We start from the raw sequence: 22,593 nt of genomic DNA, 5'->3' as shown, positions 1-22,593 counted from the left end.
TTCCACTTGATTATAATATAAATTAAACATGCCAAGAAATTATATTCTTGGTTTAATCCTTTATCCAAGTGTAAGCAAACAAAGTTTGCACGTAAAGTAACTTCACGACTGGCAACTTCAACATCTATCTCTAATCCAGAGTATTTTAATAAGGTGTGACACCTTTGGGCTACTCGTATATGGAAATATGACTTCTGCATTACTTCAACCTTGGTATCATTTCTTGGTCTGGCTCCCACTGATGAGACCTCAATAAAGGTTAAAACTGGTCTGGGTAGTGCTCCTTCCCATAAGCATTATACATATCCGTAAGGATATGTGCTTTGCATTATGGGATACTAAGGCAAGCGATGTGAAATCATTAGCCTCTATATACAAGTTGCCCAGTCCTGAAGTTACTTCAGGTGCAAACGTTTTTTGCTTACACTTGGATGAAGGATGAAACCCAGAATATAATTTCTTAGCATCTTTAATTTATGTCAAAGGATTATTAATTTTATTATTAAATACAGTAATCAAGACCAAAGCCATGGAAAATTAATTTTGTACAGGATTCCGCATTACTTTCATTAACTATTTAAATAAGATCTGATAATTGCTAAAGAAGTTGTTGCATACCTTGCATTAATTGAGCTGTGGTATATACATGTACCAATACATCTCTGTTCTTCTAAGTTTTTGCATTAAATGTGTTTAAATACCATGTATTATCCTACTGAAGTTATGATTTTTCTAACATGAGTCCGACAAGTTTTTTTTATATACTAGCCAACCTATCCATTTTGAAAGAAATGCCATCACTTTGGATATTGATATATAACTTCAAGGAACAGGAAAAAGTTTTGGCTTTTTAAATAAAGGACGTCTTGAATTCCTAACAAATTTACTCAAAAACAGTGCATTTTATGTGACTTTGGATTAACATACCATCATTGGTGTGTGATGTTATTTCTTTTTAAATGAATTTTCTTCTTTTTACTGTTTACTATTTCGATCTCACCATCACAGACCTCCTCTACCGTTTCTTCATTTTAATATGTTCAATGGATTTATTTAAATAATTATATCCATCAAATAATAAAATATTAATTAATGATATCTGATAATTGAAGCAGTATTTCAGTGAATTAGATATCGAAATACTGCTTATCAGATATCATTAATTATTGTAATTACAATTCATTTCTTTCATGTTATTTTTCCTATTACTCCTTTGATTGGAAAGTCCTAGGTTTGAATCTAGGTTGAATAATCTGTATAACAGCTTACTAGAAATATGAATATTAATATAATACATACACAGAAAAATGATTGCCTCTAATATTTTGCTACTTGTCACAAGGAGACAAAAAATAACATTTCAAAAAAAAAAAAAAAAATGACAAGCCACACAGCATGTGTTTATAACATAACACAAATCTTGATCACAGCTGTAGTACATTGAGTACTTATGCAAAGATTGTGTAGATTATATTAAAAAAAAAAATTTCTTTTTTCTTTAGTGACATTAAAACTTGGGCACAGGCCTATAGCTGAATGATTCACATTTGTACAGTGGATTCAGGACTCAACAAGTATGCTCACTCATGGTGGATAAAAATTATTTTTCCTTTAATTAAAAAAAAAATTTCTATAACTACAATATAACATCCCTAATCACTTTATGGAACTCCTATCGACTTATTGGTACATATTCAAAAATGGGGAGTTCTTGGGCAAGTATATATTTTTTTGCAAGGCAAGTAAGCCTTTGCATATAATTTGTCGAGTCCCGAAGTTTCTCTTCTTGGAAATGCGAAACATTTCTAAGAAAAGAAACTTCAGGTCTGATACATCAGTTAAAGCTCTGATATTTATCAATCCTCTTCACAAGTGAATGGGCTATTTAACCAAAACAAGAAAGGTTTGCATTGAATACCAAGGGTAGTAAAGGAAGTGAAACTTGCAAAATGTCTTGGGGACTTAATCTGTAATGCCCAATACGTATGGAATAGTATGTATAGTGATTTTAATATATATTATATTAATACATTTCCAAGAAGAGATTATCAAATCTGGATCATATGGAGTATCTTAGTTTAGTTCTGCAAACATCAGTGTCACATTTAGTGCCAACAACATAGGATGTGAAACCAGATTTATCAGATTCTATATGTTTGATGTAATCTTCTTGAAGGTTTATCTCAACAGAAAGAGCCAGCTTACTGAATATAAGATAGCTAATAAGAACACAACAAGAGAGGATACAATTTTTCCATTATAGTAAGCAGAAAGAGAACGTTTTTAAAATGGTTTGAAATTATGTGGATTAAACTCATGCTAACCACTTTGATGTTCCTTTAAGAAAGATACAACTTTTAACATCTGACCAAAGTCTAGCTAAAGGTTGATTCAAAGGTTCTTTGAATGTTAGGCCTCACCATATATATTAATAATCATAGCAATTTTCATGTTGTTTAGTTTGTTCAATAGACTGGATTCAGAAGAACAGAAGTGAATTCAGTAAGCCTTTCGACATTGCGATAAATGATGCTAGTTCAATTGGAGTGGAGTACTGAAATGTAAAAGTAGGTGTCCCATAGACAAAAATCCAAAGAGTGTCAATGTGAGTTATCAAAGTGTTCTGGAAGAGAAGATAAGTGTGATTCTCATTCAACAGTGAGTTTGATAAGACTGTACAGAGGTTTATTTCATCTAAAAAAGTACCAATTCAATCTCCAAGTGACCAGAAAGATAAAGCAAATATCTGCTTTGACTTTGATAAATTTCTCAGCCATATTAGAGTATTATGTAAATTAGAGGGCAATTAGATTACTGTAAGCAGAGCAGTCATGATTAACTTACAATGAGAAGAATTCAAAACATGTTCTAAAGTACTCTAACAAGTCTTTGACTAGTTTTTCATCAATTAAAAAAAAAAACGGATTCCTGCAGTTTGTAAAAAGTGAAGATTAAAGTTTTTGTAATGAAAAACACCAAAATTTAAGTGAATAATTTTCTTGTGTGTTAAATTTTAAACACAATTCTTGAATGCAACTACTTTCTATTTTATCCCTCCATCTCTAATTGCAGTAATTACACTTTGTGCATGTGTCATATATAAAATACAACAATTATTGGCATATTATGGGTAAGAGGAAAAGAAGAAAATGTCAGTATCTTATTTGTGGATCTGTGAAGTGTGCGTTTTGATGGTGATTAATTTTTTTTTTTTTAAAAAGAGTCCCTACTTCATTAAAAACATTTTTTATTACATTTACAACTTCTGCTGGAATGCATGTTTCAGCTCACCATAACATAGTTCGACTTGCAATGGACTGAAAGAGAAAAATAAGATAATTAACCTGATATCATAAATTTAATATTTCAATGTACACACACACACACACACACACACACACACACACACACACACACACACACACACACACACACACACACACACACACACACACTGGATGGTTCAGTTTTATTTAAATTTCATAATCAAAATATGGTTACAATATAAAGCAATATGATTGATGAAGCAACAGGATTTGAAAAGTTTAACAAACTGTAATTTTATTAGTTGAAAATGAACTTTTATGATTATGAAAGAAATTCAGAATGAATAACCAAGCAGCAATTTAAAAATATGCAAACCAAAACTAAGAACTTTTTTTTTTTGAATGATTATTATGAATTCTTTTTACTCTTCAGTCACTATTATACTGTTATTACCATCTTCTTACTGCTAGATGCAACACTTGGAACAGACAGCAGTTATATCCTTACAGCCATAATCTTATGTTATCACAATAAAAAGAAATCAGTATATTACTAAATTGCAAGAATAAATATTTTGGAAGGATTATTTCACACCCCTTGAGGGTAAATGGCAGGAATTTGATGATGATGATATTTCCTTATCAACACCAGTATAAATTACAGAATACGTGAATTTTATATCTGGCTAGCAGTTCTAGAGCAAGCATTGCATGTACTGTCACATTACTTTGCAATGGAGATTTCTATGCTTCAACTCTCCTTAAATAGGTGTTTATGTCTAAACTTCTTGAATTAGTTGGGTGACATTCCAAAGAATTCCATAACTAGTTTCGACATAGTGGGGCCAATCAAGATTTATGAGATCTGATACATCAGTTAAAGCTCTGATATTTATTAATCCTAATCCTCTTCACAAGTGAATGGGCTACTTAACCAAAACAAGAAAGGTTTGCATTGGATACTAAGGGTGGTAAAGGAAGTGAAACTTTCAAAACGTCTTGGAGACTTGATCTGAAATGTCCAATATGTATGGAATAGTATGTATAGTGGTTTTAATATATACTGACTCTACACAAGAGGTCATAAGACCGCTAACAAAACAGTGTCACATGCAAGCAAGTGGTTAAGGAGAAAGAAATAATTTATTAACAAGTTTCTTGAAAAGTTGTATTTATTGAGAGAAACAATACAGGAAAAGCTGTTCAAAAGAACAGAGGTAGTAGAGGGAATGAAGGACAAAGATGAGAAGTTGATTCAATATGCTGAGAGTTGAACAGTAAAGTAAAACCTCGATATAATGGACTAATTCAGGCGAGGGGGGTGTTCGGTTAAATCCGGAAGTCCGTTATATAATAAAGTAGATTTTCCAAATGCATATGTTAAAAAATTGACAAATTAGCTAATTTATATGTTTTTACTTATGTAGAAACTTTTATGTAATTAAAATTAAGTACTGTATCTATGAAAGGTTTAATTTCACAGAAAGGTTTTCTATTGCTTATAACCTCACCATGGTTTTCAGACTCTCAAAAACACGTCTGCGATCTATATCAAAATAAATAAACAGACATTTTTCCGAAAAGAAGCTTTAATTATATTTAAATAAACAAATAAACAATATTCTTTAAAACAAAACAAAATTTAAATTTTATAAAAACGCAAAATATTTTTCCTATTTATTTGTCTTTGGATGATGATATATCCAGACACTTCTATTCTGGCTTGAAGTTAATGTTCGATGTTGAAGTGCTTGGTTTAGGTACTCCTGCATTGAAAAAACTATCAAGTTTTTTTGAACTTTTGAATTCTGCTGTTTCTTATAATTAACTCCATAAAATACGAAAATGTGTGTAATAAAGCTGTATTTCATTATCTGACGAATTGTCAATAAATGTTATTAGATCGTCGAGATGTGATCTAATCACTGATAATTTAACGTTTGGGTGTGTTGTTTCTTCTTCCTCATTACCTTCACTCCCATCCTCATCTTCCAAGGCCGTTACCTCATCTGCTATTTCATTTTCAGTCATGATATGATATCTAGGATGGCCATCTTCTTCTAACCACTGTAAAACATCTTCCTCGGCTACTTCCTCACCACCAATATTCTGTACTGTCTTGCAGTACTCACTAACCTCTAGCCCTTCTAAATCTAAATCTGCATCTTCGTCATCAAGCAAATTCTTCCAGCCATTCTTCAATGTTTGAACTTTCACTTCTTTTCATGCTGCCGCAAAATTAAAAATCACAGATTTTAAACTGTAACTTTTTAAGTTTTGTAAGGTACGCAGCTTGTATCTTCTTCATTATCTTCATCCTGAAATACAACCATTACTTTATCTAAAAACTTTTTGCAGTATATTCGTTTGGTTGCCAGAATTATTCCTGGTCCATGGGCTGGATAAGTGATGTTGTATTTTTTGGCAAAAACATACATCTAAATTTGCCATCTCCTGAACATAAAATATTTCGGATGGATGAGCAGGAGCGTTGTCTAAAAGCAATAAACATTTCGCATCTTCCGGTAGTATTCCAAGCTCTTCAACTTGAAATATCCTGACTGCAGGTACAAATTCTTTAAAAAAACCAGTCTGGAAAAATGTTCGAGTTGAACAATGCCTTTTTTAGAGTTATAATACGAAACGAGCTGATTCATTATATTTTTTAAAACTGTACATTTACAAGATTTGCCAACAATTACGGGTGTCAGTTTATGTGATTCCATCGGCATTAGCACAAAGCAGTGCCGAGATCCTATCCTTGCTGATTTTTCTTCCATGTGTCAATTTTTCATATTGAGGCTTGTGCTTTTTCTGACACAGAATGTCAGAACAAACCAGTTTCGTCAGTATTGTAAATCTGAGACTGTAATAGCATTTCGTTATTTATACATTCTATTAATTTTTGCCTAAATGGCTCAATATCTTCTGTTGCAGCACTTGAAGATTCACCGTAAATTCGTTTCTTCATAATTCCGTGCCTTTTGCAAAAGCGCCAAAGCCATCCATCTCTTGCTATGAATGGTGTGTTCATTTGATTTGCTAATTTAATTGCTGCAGATTTCAATTCAATTGCCCGAACTGGAACCTCACAAGAACGTTGCTGTGCGTACCACTTCAACAATGCTTCTTCAGCTGAAGTTTCGCATGCCAATTTTATGTTTTCGGGGATTGGTGTTTTCACCTATATCACATATTACCACAAATTTTTTTATTTTGTCTTTGTTATTTTTAATGTCCAATACACTTTACTTTTTTATGCCATATTGCTCACATATATGAGACACAAACTCCCGAATCCAACTTTTGTATGACTTCTAATTTTTGATTTAACGTTAGGGTTACAAAGATTTGTTTTACCATTTATACATATCTAATTTTAAATATATAATCCCTTCTTGCAGCTATTTCACCTGGACATAGTTGCAATGACTTGGGAGCATCATATTTCTCCAGTTTATACTATGTCCATTAACTTCTTTCCAAGCAGTGCATGTACGCGCGCGCTGCGCGCACACACACACACACACACTACATTATAATTTAAACAGTAAGTTCAAGTGACACTACTTTGATCAACAGTTATTTAAGAGACCTGAAATCTAGTGGGAAAAATAAATAAATAAAACTACAAAGTTACATCCTACGTTTGCATGGCCAGAGAGCAAATTCAAATTATCTTTTGTACTTTGACATAAGTGTTTGTTATATTAAGGCTAAGATCCTGGAGTACTATAGTCCTAATTATAATTTATCAACCACCCTAATCTTAACAACAATCTAAAAATCCCAAGAATATGGATGGCATATATTTTATCCACATAACCTTTTGTTCTAAGAGTTCATTATAAATCATAATTAGGACTACAGTACTCCAGAATCTTAGTCTTAATATAATAATCACTTATGTTAAAGTATTAAAAGTGTAAAAGATAACTTAACTTTGTTCTCTAGTCATGTAAAAATAGGATAAAACTTTGATATAGTTCCCCCCCCCCCTCCACATTAGAAGTCAGGCCAGTTAAATAATGGTTGATCAAAGCAGTGACACTTTGACTTACTATGTGTGTGCATGCACATGCATACTGCAGACATGCATACTGCAGATAGACCTTAATATGAAGGTTGAAACATCAGGAAATTAAAGTAATTATTTTTCACAAATGTAGCAGTCTCCATAATTTTATCAAAATGAATAACAAACCTTAAGCATTCACTGATAATATTATAGCAATAACTCTGTACTTGCTGGCATGGCTTGTTAAATGGATATTAGTTAAAGTCTTAAAGGCAGTAGGTAATTTCTGCTAACTGGTATGAGGTCCCTGCCTTACTTATTACCCCTACAAGTTTGATATAATGAAAGTTGACGGTAAGTACAGCTGATATACATTTCTTACATGGTCTGAAATACATGAAATCTCAAGAAAGTGAGTTCTCTACTACTTTCAGATCTTACAAACTATTCACTTTTTTTCTGCTAAGGACAAATATGATATTTAATATCCTTTCTTTAAATAGTATTATTACTTGGCCAAATGAAGCCAAGTGTCAATGTTTGATACTAATAACAGCATTGTCAAGAATGCAATTTCAAGTGCAAAAATCAAACTTGTGATTTGGATGGAAGCAGGGCAATTATGAGGCCTGTATATTATGTCTTAATTGAATGTGTTCTCTGGCCAGTTTGAGAGAGAGGGACTTTGCAACTGAAAAGTCTTTATAAAAGTTCATGTCCCAAAAGGATTCAAAAACCATTACCAAATGAAGGATAAATGGTGCATCATCCTTATAAGGCACTAACCTGAGCTGATTTTGAATGTTCTTAGTATAAAGAGCTTTGTACAGGATATAACTCTGCTAACATTTTTCATGAAATGAAATAAGAAAATGAAAGCATTGTGATTTATTAAAATTACCTATATCTTATTCATTCTTTGGTTCCGCTGAACTGTTTTTAAAAAAATAGAATAGAATTCGTCAATGTAGACTAAAATATCCAAATTTACTAACTAACATCTGCACTAAAAAAACTAAATTTCAGAAAGTGAAAGCATTATGATAGGGCATATATATAAAAAACTCACCTCTTTTGCTGGGAGTTACTCTAACACTGCACTATCAGAGACAGTTTTCAGGTCAGTGAAATAAACAAAAAACCTAACAGGATTCTCATTTGGAAGAATGCATTTTGAGTACTTGAAATACTAAAAACAGAGGAAACTTTGTCACAGAAGTGGAATCTGATCCCATAAGCAAATCATTCAAATATCCTAAATTCTTAGTGCAAATGTTAGTTTGTTTGCTAAATTATAGAGACTTTTTTAAATCCCCATCATCAATAGGTGCACTACCAAACTGAAGTATTTTAAGTATTTAGGTTTCAGTTTGTCATTGCACCTTTATGGATAAGATAAAAATAAAAACAAAATTTTGAGGCTATTCTCTTCAAAAAAGTATTACCTATAAATTCGGATACGGGATCACTTTCGCCTTCATTTCTCATGCCACCAGTGATTTCTTCATTTTCTACTAAAGGGAGGAAAAGATGAACAAACTCCGAAGTGTATGGAGGGGCAATCACATCTAGAACCTAGAAAATGAAGTTTAAATTTAGAAGACGGAAGTGATAATTAAATTTTATTTAATCATCAACACACTTTTCCCTCCAAATTTTTATGTACAGCAAAAATGACATCTTGGAAGGTGATGCATGCCAAATACACTGTAAGGACCCAGACCTTTCTGACAACCTAGTGAAAAAAAAATTCTGCAAGGATCAAAATGCAGAAAACTTAACTCCTATTCAAATTGTGGTCAAGTCTCTGGTCCCTTCACAGGGTCATTGGATGAAACTTCTGCCTTTCCATACACCCACTTTTCACTCATCCTAATGGTACCATTGAATACCACAAAAGATAAAGCTGAATTTTCGTATCGGTCTTCTCCTCCAACTCCTGCAGAGATGACCATGGCAAATTACCTTTTATTATCAGCACAGCATGTCTATAACCAGCCCATTTTAAAACTGAGTGATAAAAATCAGCTACCCAATATAATTCCTATTGCATATAACATTCCATCTCACTTCAGTTCTTTCAAACATCATGAAGAAAGCAAACAACTAATTTCTTTATTCTTGATCCACAACCAATCTATAATTACCACTGCCAACCTTGGATCAAAGCCTTGGTGTCAAGAACAGAAGTGTTTTCAAACCTTTGTATAAAGTTTGGAGAAACTCCTTGACAATTCTATATTATTTCATTGAGTTCTGGCAGAGTAGCCAGCTCACCAAACGGCAACCTTACAGTCTTCCTTCTACAAATGAGCTGTAATTCACTAAAGCTGACCTCCTCTTCTTAGATTTCAACACCAATGCTACTAGAGTATCCCAGGACTCTGTACCAGAATACTCTAGCACTGGTGGGGGAAATGTCACCCACTCTCTTCTTCCTGTACATTAATGACCCTCTCATCTCTCACCAAACTCAAATCTTATACAGTTTTCAAGATGACAGTACACTAATTCCCACTCCCCATTCTTTAATGGGCGAAGTTAATCTTGTGAACTTCAATGCTACCAAAACACAGTCCTATTTACAAGCAAGAAAGCGAAATCAAAAAGCCATAATTTTCCTCGTAGACAAGCTTATACGTTGGTTATGTATTACTAAATCACTTACGGAATTGACAACATATATAAGAATATAAATTAAATTACACTTTAATAAATATTTCCGATATTTCGGCAACGTCATGTTGCCATCTTCAAAAGGAACTTACAAAAATGGCACATGCACGTAGGCATTACAACACAGTAACTGAGAATGAATTGAGGAAGCTGTTGTTCTCCTAAAAGTCCTGATGGTGCTCCCTAGCAGGCTATAGAGGTGTTCTTGGCCGTTGGGCTGAAGGTCTGCTGATGTAAGTCTCCCAAATTTGGGGCAGTCTCTTGCAACCAAATTTGTTGATTTGGAGAATTTCTTAGGACTGAGGCTGATTCCATGAATAGTCTTTAGAATTTGAACTTGCTATGGTGTATTATTGTAGCTTTCTTCCACCATATTCTGTGGCGTGTATCCAGAGCATGGTCTGCAAGACCCGAGTGGCTGTACTTGTGAAACCGGATGTAGTCCTTGTGTTCTGAAATTCTGATATTCGCTGTCCTGCCGTTTGGCCAAAGTAAGACAGTTTACAGCTGCAAGGGACCTGGTATACACCAGGTAGGTCTAGGGGAAGTGGTTGGTCTTTAGTGGAGCAAATAAGGGATGCCAATTTTCTGTATGGTCTGTAACAGGAGGTCAAGTTAGTTTTTTAAGATTTTGGTAATTTTTTTCGAGGTGCCTCAGATGTAGGGAATGGTGATGAATTGAGTAATCCTTGTTGTGATGGGGGTTGTGGTTTGTTGGTTTCAATATTTTTTGGATTTTATGGGGGGGGGGGGTAGCCATTGGCTGAGAAAGTATTGAGGATGTGATTTAGTTCAGTGTTTAGGGCCTTGTCGTTTGAACAGATTAGTTTACCTTGTTGTATAGTGTTTTCACCACTCCATATTGTTGTGAGGAGTGGTTGGTAAATGTACCTGCCTGTATGGGTGGGTTTTCTATAAACTGAGAAAACCAAGGTTCCATCAGGCTGACGGGTGACTAGTGTGTCTAGGAAAGGGAGGCTGTTGTTTTCCTCTTTTTCCAGAGTGAACTTGATTCTGGGGTGTTGGTTGTTTAAGTGTGTTAAGAAGGAGAGGAGTGTATCAGAGCCTAAGGCTTTTTCTTCAAAGGTCTCCATAAAGAAATTGGCCAAGGGTGGGGAGAGAGTGGTGAACCCATGGCTGTCCCCTCTATTTGTTTGTAGAATTTTCCCTGTCAAACAAAATAGCCTGAGTTCATTGTAAACTGAAATAGGGCTGAGATATCGGGTGACATAGGGTTGAGATATGCCAATATCTCAGCCCTATTTCAATTCACAATGAACTCAGGCTATTTTGTTTGGCAGGGAAAATTCTACAAACAAATAGAGGGGACAGCCATGGGTTCACCACTCTCTCCCCACCCTTGGCCAATTTCTTTATGGAGACCTTTGAAGAAAAAGCTTTAGCCTCTGCCCCACAAAAACCAACTATATGGCTTCGCTACGTTGATGATGTGTTCACTAAGTTGTTGCGATCAAGTACTGGCCTTGACAACCTTTATAGAGAACGGTTATGAAAAACAATTGAAAACAATAGTGGTATTCGTGGACCTCTCTGCTGCCTATGACACAGTGTGGAGAGAGGGTCTTATCTTAAAATTCCTAGAAACTATCCCATCACAAAAACTAGCCAACCTAATTAATCAAATATTAGCAGATAGATGGATACAAGTATCTCTCAATGAATCCCAAAGTAAATTCTTTAAGATTAAAAATGGCCTACCTCAGGGGTCAGTTCTTCTCCATTGCTCTTTAACTTATATATTAGTGATATCCCAGAGACAGCATCACGGAAATTCATGTATGCTGACGATATTGCCATTGCAACTCAACATTCAACATTCCAAAAAGCTGAGAACACCTTAACTGAAGATCTGGCTTTACTTGATAAATACTTTAGACGATGGCGATTACAACCTAACCTGAACAAAACTGAAGTAGCATCCTTACATTTAAGTAATATCTAGGCTGACTATATCCCAAAAGTTTACTTCAGAAATAAACAGGTGAAATTTAACAATCATCCAAAATACCTAGGAGTTACTCTAGACAGAAGTTTGACATTTAAATATCATCTAGAAAATATTGCTGGGAAATTAAAAACTTGTAATAATATAATGCATAAACTTGCTGATGCCAACACACTGCATACTACTGCACTGTCTTTGGTCTATTCCACAGCAAAGTATTGTGCTCCTGTGTGGCTGAACAGCGCACATGCTTCTTTAGTCAATGTCCAGCTGAATCAAACTATGAGGATAATCTCTGGAGCTTTAAGATCTACTCTTGGCTACCGGCTTCCAACTCTCAGTAATATAGCCCCTTCCTCGCTCCACAGGACCCAAGCCTTAAGCAAACTATGGACAAAAATAATTGGAAACAGTTACTTGCCTATCCACCAAGACATTCCCTTCCATACTTCACAAAGACTGAAATCCAGGCACCCTGCCTGGAGGAGTGCAATACAAATAAACGACCAGGACTTCGACCTATGCAAGTCATGGGGAGAGTATTGGTTTCAACATACCTCCAATCTTCAAATACCCAATCTCAAATCCGACATCTTGTCTGGAAGGCTTCAATCTCCCTAGACATGTATGGACCACTTTAAATTGGATCAGAACAGGACATGTAAGCATCTCTTGCATAAATGGAACTGGTCCGATACTCCAAACTGTGAATGCGGAAGAGGGATCCATCAAGCACAATGTGACTATCAATCAGTGCTTGGGTGCCCTATCTACTCATTCTCGGGTTCTAAAGAGAACTTTTTTAAACTGACCCAGAATCTCTGGAGTGGATCTGGGATTTAAGGATTAAGCTCTGACTCCTCATTCTTAATTTTGATGTTCAATCATTTCAATCTAGTGTACCCTTTTTAATATGATTTTTACAATTGTTTTTGCTGTTTTATGTAATTTGTATGTTTTATGAGGCATGTGCATCATATGCTAAATAAAAACTCCTCTCCTTCTTAACACACTTAAACAACCAACATTCAAGAATCAAGTTCACTCTGGAAAAAGAGTAAAACAACAGCCTCCCTTTCCTAGACACACTAGTCACCCGCCAGCCTGATGGAACCTTGGTTTTCTCAGTTTATAGAAAACCCACCCATACAGACAGGTACATTCACCAACAATCCCCCACCCCTCACAACAATATGGAGTGGTGAAAACACTATACAACAGGGCTAAACTAATCTGTTCAAACGACAAGGCCCTAAACACTGAACTAAATCACATCCTCAATGTGATTTAGGGGGGGTAGCCAATGGCTGCCCCCCCCCATAAAATCCAAAAAATATTGAAACCAACAAGAATTACTCTAAATTCATCACCATTCCCTACATCTGAGGCACCTCAGAAAAAATTACCAAAATCTTAAAAAACCATGACTTGACCTCCTGTTACAGATCATACAGAAAATTGGCATCCCTTATTCACTCCACTAAAGACCAACCACTTCCCCTAGACCTACCTGTGTATACCATGTCCCTTGCAGCTGTAAACTGTCTTATTTTGGCCAAACAGGCAGGACAGCGAATATCAGAATTTCGGAACACAAGGACTACATCCGGTTTCATAAGCACAGCCACTCGGGTCTTGCAGACCATGCTCTGGATACACGCCACAGAATATGGTGGAAGAAAGCTACAATAATACACCATAACAAGTTCAAATTCGAAAGACTATTCATGGAATTAGCCTCAGCCCTAAGAAACTCTCCAAACCTCAACAAATTTGGGAGACTTACATCAGCAGACCTTCAGCCCAACGGCCAAGAACTCCTACATAGCCTGCTAGGGGACACCATCATGGCTTTTAGAACAACAGCTTCCTCACTTCATTCTCAGTTACTGTGTTGTAATGCCTACGTGCACGTGCCTTTTTTGTAAGTTCCTTTTGAAGATGGCAATGTGACATTGCCGAAATATCGGAAATATTTATTAAAGTGTAATTTAATTTATATTCTTATATACATTGTCAATTCCTTAAATGATTTAGTAATGCATAATTTTCCTTATCTTTGATAATAATCAAATCTCTTCTTGGGCAAGAGAGAGAAGTCTACTCTTTCCTACCATAGCTTCTTCATTCTCAAAAAAAATGCTGGTATCCCATAATGCAAAGCACACATCCTTTCGGATGTGTATACTGCTATTCATTATGGGAAGGATTACTCTACTATCCAGGCTGATTTTGACCTATATTGAGATCTCATCAATGTGAGCCAGTTGCAGAAAAGATACCAAGTAATTCAAAAGTCATATATTTTCCTTATAGAACTAGTGAACAGGTGTGTCACCTAATTGTTAAAATACTCTAGATTAGAGAAACGTGTAGAAAGCTTTCAGATTTGGTTATAAATTAAATTAAACTTGCCAAGAAATTATATTCTTCTTTAATTCTTTATCCATTATATAATTTGTTTACTGTGTTTGCTTATGTGTATAATTACATATGTCCAAAAGGATGTGGGCTTTGCATTATGGGATAGTAAAGCAATTAATACAATGTCATTAGCCTCTATATACAAGTAGCCTAGTCATGAAGATACTTCATGTGCAATATCCGATGTGCATTACATTATGGGATACTAAGGCAATTGATATGAGGTCATTAGCCTTGTATACAAGTAGCCCAGTCATAAAGTTACTTATAAGGATGAAGCAAAGAATATAATTTCTTGGTATCTTTAATTTATTGTATAACCAAATGAAAAAAAAAAAAAACTTTCTACATGCAATCAACTGATTGTCCTCTTCTCTACCTCCCTGATAGGTTTATTCTAGTCATATTCTCTTAAAAGTGTCCTGTTTCTGCCTGTTCTATCAGTATTTTCAATAACATCTGCTGAACTAGCCAGCATCATTCTTTTGCTTTCTCCTAAGGTTGTAAGAAGAGAAGCACCTGCTGCTCAACACCAATTTATTGTTCAGACTGAAACCTACCAACCCAACTTTTCTCTTTTAATCCATCTACCATTTGGTCTTTGGAACAGCCTGTCCTCCCCCACCCCATCTCTGTTTTCTTTGAAAATGTTCAGCTGATCAAGAAACATATCAACAGATTTCTTGTGGTCCCTTAATTCCCCCCCCCCCCCCCCCAGAGAGAGATAGCATATGCCATAGGTTTATTAACAATTTGTTTGAGCTGATATTCGTTTGAGCTGACATTTCAATTCATTCTTTAGAGTGAATTGAAAAGATGCCCATTTATTCGACTGCAAATCTCAAATTATTATAGCATATAAAATTATCCCTGTTGATTGATCATTAGCTGGAGTGATATAAAAGTTAAAATGGTATATCACTAGTAACACACAAAATTCAGTTTTGTTTTTTTCAATGTGTATTGTTTCAATACATATTAAGAAAGGCTTAGTTCTATTTCATGTTAAACTTACTGCAGGTGATTTCATTACTTTAACCCAGAGTTAAAGTAACGAAATCACCTAATTCCAATACTTAACATATAAGTACAACATGATCTAATAAGCATGTAGTATATAAATTTTTTTTCCATGTTAACAGATTAATTATTATTAGCTTCTATACTCAGACATCAAACATTGGTAGGTGAAGGCACAAGACATGCATCTTCAATGTGCACATTTGTCCTGGAGCAGACTGTGGCACAGACCAACTAGTAAGACAGACTGAAATCTTCTAGTCAGTTCCCATCCCACTCAACTGTATGTCAGAGTAATCCACAGTAGGTTTACAAAAGACACTTCGAAAAAGGTTGGCTGCTGTTTTGGAGATAGATGAGAGATGCTCTGGGGAAGTAGTCAAGGTACAATTAAAAGATCAAGAGAATTCATGGATGTCATAATCAACATGGGATAGAATCAAAAAGAAAAGGCTGGAGAAACAAAAATATAAGAGATTATATAGAGTAGTCAGAAAACATATCAGGCAAGACAAATATATGCTAAGAAATGTGAAGATCCAGAGCCAGATGAGGAGGCATAATTAAAAAAGGATGTTTCATGGCATTAAACACTAGTCCAAAGTGAATGTTATCAAGGACAGGAGCAGTAATAACAGAAGATCCAAAACAAATGAGGAAAGAGTACTGTGAGGAACCGTACACAAAAGAGAAGAGGATAAGAAAATATTTTAGAGACCACTCCAGAGGAATCACGAGTTGGAACCACCTCCTCTTGGACAAGAGATTGAAAGAGCAGTTAAGGAGCTTAATAACAGTCTAGTATTTAGGCTTGTGTGTTGGTTTGAACTCATTATCTTAATAAATATGGTTGTGTTAAATTTCATAGTTTTGGGAAACTAATTCTGAGGACTCTCACTCAACAGCCCCACAGAGTGTGTCCCTTGTAGGATTTTAGGCTTTCAGTCTAGTTGTGTCCCACTTTTATTTTTGTGTGAGAGTGTGTGTTATTTCACAATTTTGATATTGTATCCCTGATGATGTCTCTGTCACAGAGACAAAATATGGGATCTCATAAACTTGTATTTTATTATTCCCCTGTGCTGTATCCATTCCATTAAACCTAATAATGAGCTTAACAATAAGGCCCTAGCTGCAGATGGAATCCAGGCAGAGGTAATTAAGGCTGTGGGAGACAGAGGTAACAGTATTTCATAAATTGAAAGGTACCAGAGATCAGATCCTTTGCCTTCTGCAGATCATTGAGAAGTATAGTTTAGACTTCCTTTAGTACTTTACTGTACAGGGAGTGCTTAAGGGTCAAAGCTGTATAACTAAGAGGAGACCGAATGCGGAGAACTGACCAGGGCTTCTGACCTAATGTCCAATCTTCACTTTCTCGTGATGCATGCCATTAGGTATCTACCTGGATACTGAAGGATGGGTTGGCAATTTGGGATTTAGCCAACCAAATTGTATTCTTACTGGCTTAAACCACAATGTAAAATGATGGTACAACATGACAGAATTTCATACCAGCTGGGGCGTTTCCCAGTTAAACAAGACCTCTGTTGTTTTCGCCAGGGCAAACAGTGAAAAGTCAGCTACTGGAAGAAATCCTGAAACACATCCCAACTCAACATCACCAGAGTTCAAAAAGATCTGATAATGCTGGAGTCTTCACAGATAACAGATTAATTTGGAGGAAAATTGTTGATAAGAAGTTAGTAATGATGCAAGTTTTTCATGTAGTACTGTCATGCAATCCTGCACACCCCTTGAGGATACATGTCAGGAATTTAATGATGATAGTATTGTAAATTATAGATTATTCAAAAGCTTAATGGCTTTCCTTAACACAATCAGGTCGATAGCTAATTTGTAAAGTGGGCAAGCAGCCACAGTAAGAACAGATTTCAGATTAACTGACTGGCTTCAAGGGAAGTAAGACAAAGATGTGTACTTTCTTCTTAACCCTAATAAGTATCTATGCTGAGCATGATGTATGTAACACTGGATGAGCTGAAAACAGGAATTAAGATAGGTCAGCAATCTGAAATACACTGATGATACAGTTCTCCTCCATAATGTCAGAGAAGAAATAAGACAATTCCTTGACAGAGTTAATGAAATCAGCAGGAACAGAGGACTTAACTGTAGCAAGAAAAACAAGAAAAATATTATAATTCTTAAAGGAAATATAGACAGGAAAGGCCCTGAGAACAAGTGTATATTAATAGAGAAATAATTCAGGCAGTCAGCAAATCTGTATGCCTCAGATACACAATCAATGTGAAGAACTGCTGTTCAGAAGAATAATAGGAATTGCTAGAACAATAGTTGGACTTATCTAAAGTCTGGAAGGATAAATCTATCACCAGAGGAACTAAGCTGAGGATTCTGAATGTAGCTTTTTTTCCCTCCTTCAGTAGCTACTTATGGATATGAAATCTAAAGAAGTCTGATGAGAATAGCATAGTGCTTTAGAGATGTGGTGTTACAGGAGACTACTGAAGCTCTCATACACTGAAAGGCAGACAAATGGATGAGTCCCACAAAGGACAGATAAAACTTCAAGACTCCTTAAGAGTAATGACAGAAGAAAACTGAAATGATTTGGACATATAGAAAGAATGGAAGGACTTTTCAAAACAGTAACAGAGAGAGAGAAAAGTTCCTGAAAAAAGGAGAAGTGGTCAAGCTTTAATGAGGTGGATGGATGGTGCATCGTGAGTGACTGGTCTTTGGAGAGTTGAGGCCACAAAGCATCTACTGATATCCAGTGAAGTTGTGAATTATGAAAGAAAGTACTTATCTCTGATAGAACTATAGCAGCCTCTTTTAAGAGAACCATGATAACTTACTTCAGTAACAAAATAACGTATAAGCGATATGTCAGTATCTTGTCTCTGCCAGCAGGACTTTATATAATTAACAACAGGGACTGCACAGCCACGACTCAACACATGTACCATGCGATCCAAAAGCATTTTCTTCATTTCTAGCTGTAAAGTAAAAAATAAAAAAGAATCCTATAGATGACTAATACAGTTAATTTTTAATTTATGATCATTTGTAAATGATAGAATTACACTAAGCATACATATTTATTTTTTAAATATATTTCTCATTAATAACATGTTAAGATATATTTTATTTAAACATAAAATCCAGACATATCTAAGTTTTTTTTGGGGAGATAAATTAGATGTTACATAAGTTAATGAAAATTGACAGTTAACTTTTTATATTTGAAGACTATTGTAACAGCAACAGCATACAGATAAATTTGACTGGTTTTTTTTTTAATTATTAGCTACAATTAACTGTTCTTCCTTTTGTTCATAATAAAATAAAAATTAAGCACTTGCACACAAATTTTTAAATACAACAGTATGTTAATTATCTGACCCCCCCACCCCCCCAAAAAAAACAAATTTGGTTTTAATGCACTGGTTGATATGTTGAAATATTACCCCTGTAACTTAACGTATTCATTTCTGATTATTTATTCAAAGATATATGCAGTACAGCATAGATATAGTCTTAATTTGTCATTACAGGAGTTAAAAAAAATCAATGTTGGCTTTAGCTATGACCCATGACCTTGATGCATCATTGTCCACTATGAGTGCAGAATATTGTGGTGGGGCAGTTAGCTTTCATCCAGTCTGCTGTGAGTCACTGGAGTGCAAGGTTATTGCAAATATTTTGTTTTTCCACATGAGTGGGTCCATTTATGTAGAGGCCTTCACTACACTAGAAACTGCAATGGCACAGTGTGTGAGCAACAGTTCTATGGAGATACTGCTATTAAAGAGGATGAGAGATCTTGCCAGGAAAAAGATTCTTTATACTCTTATTTATGTGCAATTACTTATGCTTATTTCTGTTTATGTTAAAAAAAAAATGATTTATAGTTGAAAGCATGTAAAACAATTAGTAAGTTCAAAATAAATATAATATACTGTACATTGTTTCTTCAAAACATTTTGGTTATTATTTACAAACTAATTCTTAAATCAATTATTTTTTTCTCTTCATATTTCAAAATACAGCAGCAATAACCTTGTGTAGAATAATTTGATTATAGACCTAATTACACTGTTTTCATATAAACTGGGTATTCTCATGCATGTTTGATTATCCGAACTACAGGCGGTCCCCTGGTTACAGATGACCCGACTTACAGTATTCCATACTTACAAATGGGCTCCCCATAAGGATAATTAAATAAATAAATATTTAACATAGATGAAAGTGGATTGTTCTGGGAAAAAAATGCCTGAAAGAACTTACATCTCGAAAGAAGAAAAAAAGTGCACCAGGGCATAAAGCAGCAAAGGACAGCTAACCTTACTGCTTAGGGGTAATGCATCCTGAGATTTTAAGCTCAAGCCTTTGCTTGTTTACTGCTCCAAAAATCCAAAAGCACTTCACCACGTTATTAAAGGAGCTCTTTGCATTATTTGGAAGTCAAATTTAAGGGCCTGGGTCACACTTTTTGAACATTGGTTCTTGAACTGTTTTATTCCTGCTATGGAACGTTATTGTTCAGAAAATAAAATTCCCTTTAAAATTCTGCTTGTGCTGGAAAAGGCTCCTGGACATCCAACATCTTTAGATGACCTTCACCCTAATGTAAAGGTCGTATTTTTACCACCCAATACTACATCGTTACTACAGCCAATGGACCAGGGAGTCATTTCTGCATTTAACAAGCAATCAGGGCTATGGAAGATGATGAGATGACCTTGAGAGTTCTGGCAGAATTATAACATCTATGATGCCATCAAAACATTGCTAATTCCTGGGAGGAAGTGAAGCAATTAAAAATGAAAGAGGGTGTGGAACAAACTGGGTCCTCAATTCTGTGATTATTTTCGTGGCTTCACAGAAGAAGACATCACCAAAGTCAGAAAAGCTGTGGTGGATAGTGGCAATGCACTGCAATTGAACATAAATGAAAATGATGTCATGGACATACTAGTTCACAAGAATTAACCTTAAGACCTTAGGTCTTAAGAATGAAGACCTTATGGAGATAGAGAAGCAGCTGATAGAAACACAAGAACACGAAGAATCAGATCCAGGGCCAAGAAAGTTTATGACAAAAGAATTAGCTGAAGCCATTCGTCTCATTGAAGCAGGATTTGCTAAGCTTGAGGAGCAAGATTCAACACTGAGTGGTTTACAAAGGTTTACTGTGCAGTTAGTGAGAACATCAGTTGCTACAAGGCCATTTACGATGAAAAAAGGAAAAGGCTGTGCAAACAATCCTAGATACCTTTTTCAAGAAACCGACTTGTGGTAAGCTCTGCTCATCCAGCAACAGAATCAAATGTTAGCCTTACCTTCTTAATGTTAGATTACCTTCTTGCCTCAAAAATGCTCCTTCCAGTAAGCAAGACATTGATGCAACATTAGGTGAGTGTTAACCTTTATTTTTTTTTTGAAATTTCTCCTACCTCCTGTCTAAACTTTTGTATGAGTTTGTTTTTATGTTCTGTTTGTTTGAATTAAAAGAAAGAGCACAATAGTTTCTATAACTTATTAATAGGGGTATTATTATTACCATACTACACTGTACTATTATTGCCACATATGAGCTATATTATTATTATTATTATAATTATTATTATAATAATTATAATGTGCAGAATTTTTATAATGATCTCTATGCAACTAAGTACCAAGTTTCAGAACCTATCATTCCAAAACCAAGCAATATACCAGATGTACTTACAGAAGAAATAGAACATGCCCTTAAGAAAATGAGTAAAGGTAAAGCCTCAGGACTTGATCGTGTTAAAGCTGAAGAGAAATCCAACAAGGTGGACCAGTGGTGCACCCAGGATTTAATCTTGGAGCCCGAGTACTGAAGATTTAATCTTGGGGGGGAGTTGAGTATATGATTTGAGAATACACACACTACGCATTGCATACAACCTATGACTGAGCATCTGCAGTGATCGCCAATACATGATACCCATGATCTCTGGCCCGGCTTGGGCAAACAAAGTATCGCCTGAGCACTACCTCATTTGCCTTGCATTCACAACGGCCGTGATTCCCGAGAGCCAGAGGGTATTCCCACCTTATGTGACCTCTAATTCAGAAGTATTATAGCACTACACAACATAAATAAAAAAAAAAGAATTTTAATTAGGAAAAGATTTTTGGAAATTTTTCTAGTCTTTTTTCCTTTTTTTGGGGGGGGGGACCTTGGCCCCCTCCCTGGGTTGCCCAATGAGGCGGACCAATTATTTTCAAAGCCTTGGCTGCCAGATTCATGTGGTACTTCAAAGAAAGAAAGATTCCAGAGGAATGGAAAAACCTCAAAAACCATACTTCTATTCAAAAAAAAAGGGAACAAGGAAGACATAAAAAACTATCATCCAATCTGTCTACTCTCTCACATATATAAACAGATCATGAACAGAGTAATACTGAACAGAATCCAAAACACTCTCAAAGACAACTCCAGCAGAGAGCAGGCAGGATTCAGAAGAGGCTTCTCCACAACAGATCCTATTCAGGTCATTTCACAACTAACAGAAAAATGCAGAGAATACCGAATCCCTCTATGTTTCCTCTTTATTGATTTTAAAAAAGCATTTGATACCATAGAACACAATGCAGTCATCAGTGCCTTACTGGAAATAAATGTGGACCCTACTTACATCCACATGATAAAAGAAATTAACAAAAATCAGACCACACATATAACCCTATTTGATCAACCTATAAATATAGATATAAAGAGAGGGGTCTGCCAAGGCGATGTGATCTCCCCAAATCTATTTACCAGTACTTTAGAATACATTCTGAAAAAAATAGACCTAAATGGAGGAATAAGTATAGATGGTGAAAAGCTACAAATCCTTATGTTTGCCGATGATCTAGTACTGATATCCCACAACCCAAAAGACCTAGAAGAAATGGGTGAAAAAGTATACATAAACAGCAGTAAGATAGGCTTAGAAATGAATCTAGAAAAAACAAAATGGATCAAAAACATCTACACAAGTGACAGTCACCTATGTATTGATAACATTCCTATAGAACAGTGTTTCTCAACCTTTTTTGGATCATGCCCCACCTCAACGTCTCAAAGATTTTGATGCCCCCCCCCCAGAATAATATTCAGCCAAATAGCTCCCCAAAATATTCAAATTGACCCCCCCCGTGGGGCGTACGCCCCACATCGAGAAACATTGCTATAGAACAAGTTGACTCCTACA

At 35.3% G+C, this 22,593-nt stretch overlaps 1 protein-coding gene across 3 annotated transcripts in view; it reads right to left on the bottom strand.

The window, feature by feature from the left end:
- Positions 1–3,230: 3,230 nt before the first annotated feature.
- TH1 (negative elongation factor complex member TH1) overlaps positions 3,231–22,593 on the bottom strand; it is a 152,112-nt gene continuing 132,749 nt past the window's right edge. For 2 of the 3 annotated variants that reach the window (XM_090408755.1, XM_090408754.1), the window contains 3 exons: positions 18,214–18,354; positions 8,730–8,859; positions 3,231–3,317 (listed from right to left, as the gene is read on the bottom strand). In XM_090408755.1, coding sequence (XP_090264881.1) covers positions 3,283–3,317; positions 8,730–8,859; positions 18,214–18,354 — 306 coding nt within the window. In that variant the 3' untranslated portion in view covers positions 3,231–3,282. Of the gene's footprint in view, positions 3,318–8,729; positions 8,860–18,213; positions 18,355–22,593 lie in introns of those variants that run through there. The other variant, XR_016549864.1, reaches the window with a different exon arrangement.

Source organism: Typopeltis vanoorti, chromosome 18, assembly GCF_054136105.1.
Source record: "Typopeltis vanoorti isolate ZY-2024b chromosome 18, IOZ_Tvanoo_1.0, whole genome shotgun sequence".
In the NCBI taxonomy this organism is placed as follows: Eukaryota; Metazoa; Arthropoda; class Arachnida; order Uropygi; family Thelyphonidae; genus Typopeltis; species Typopeltis vanoorti.
This window is presented reverse-complemented; position numbering and strand designations above follow the sequence as displayed.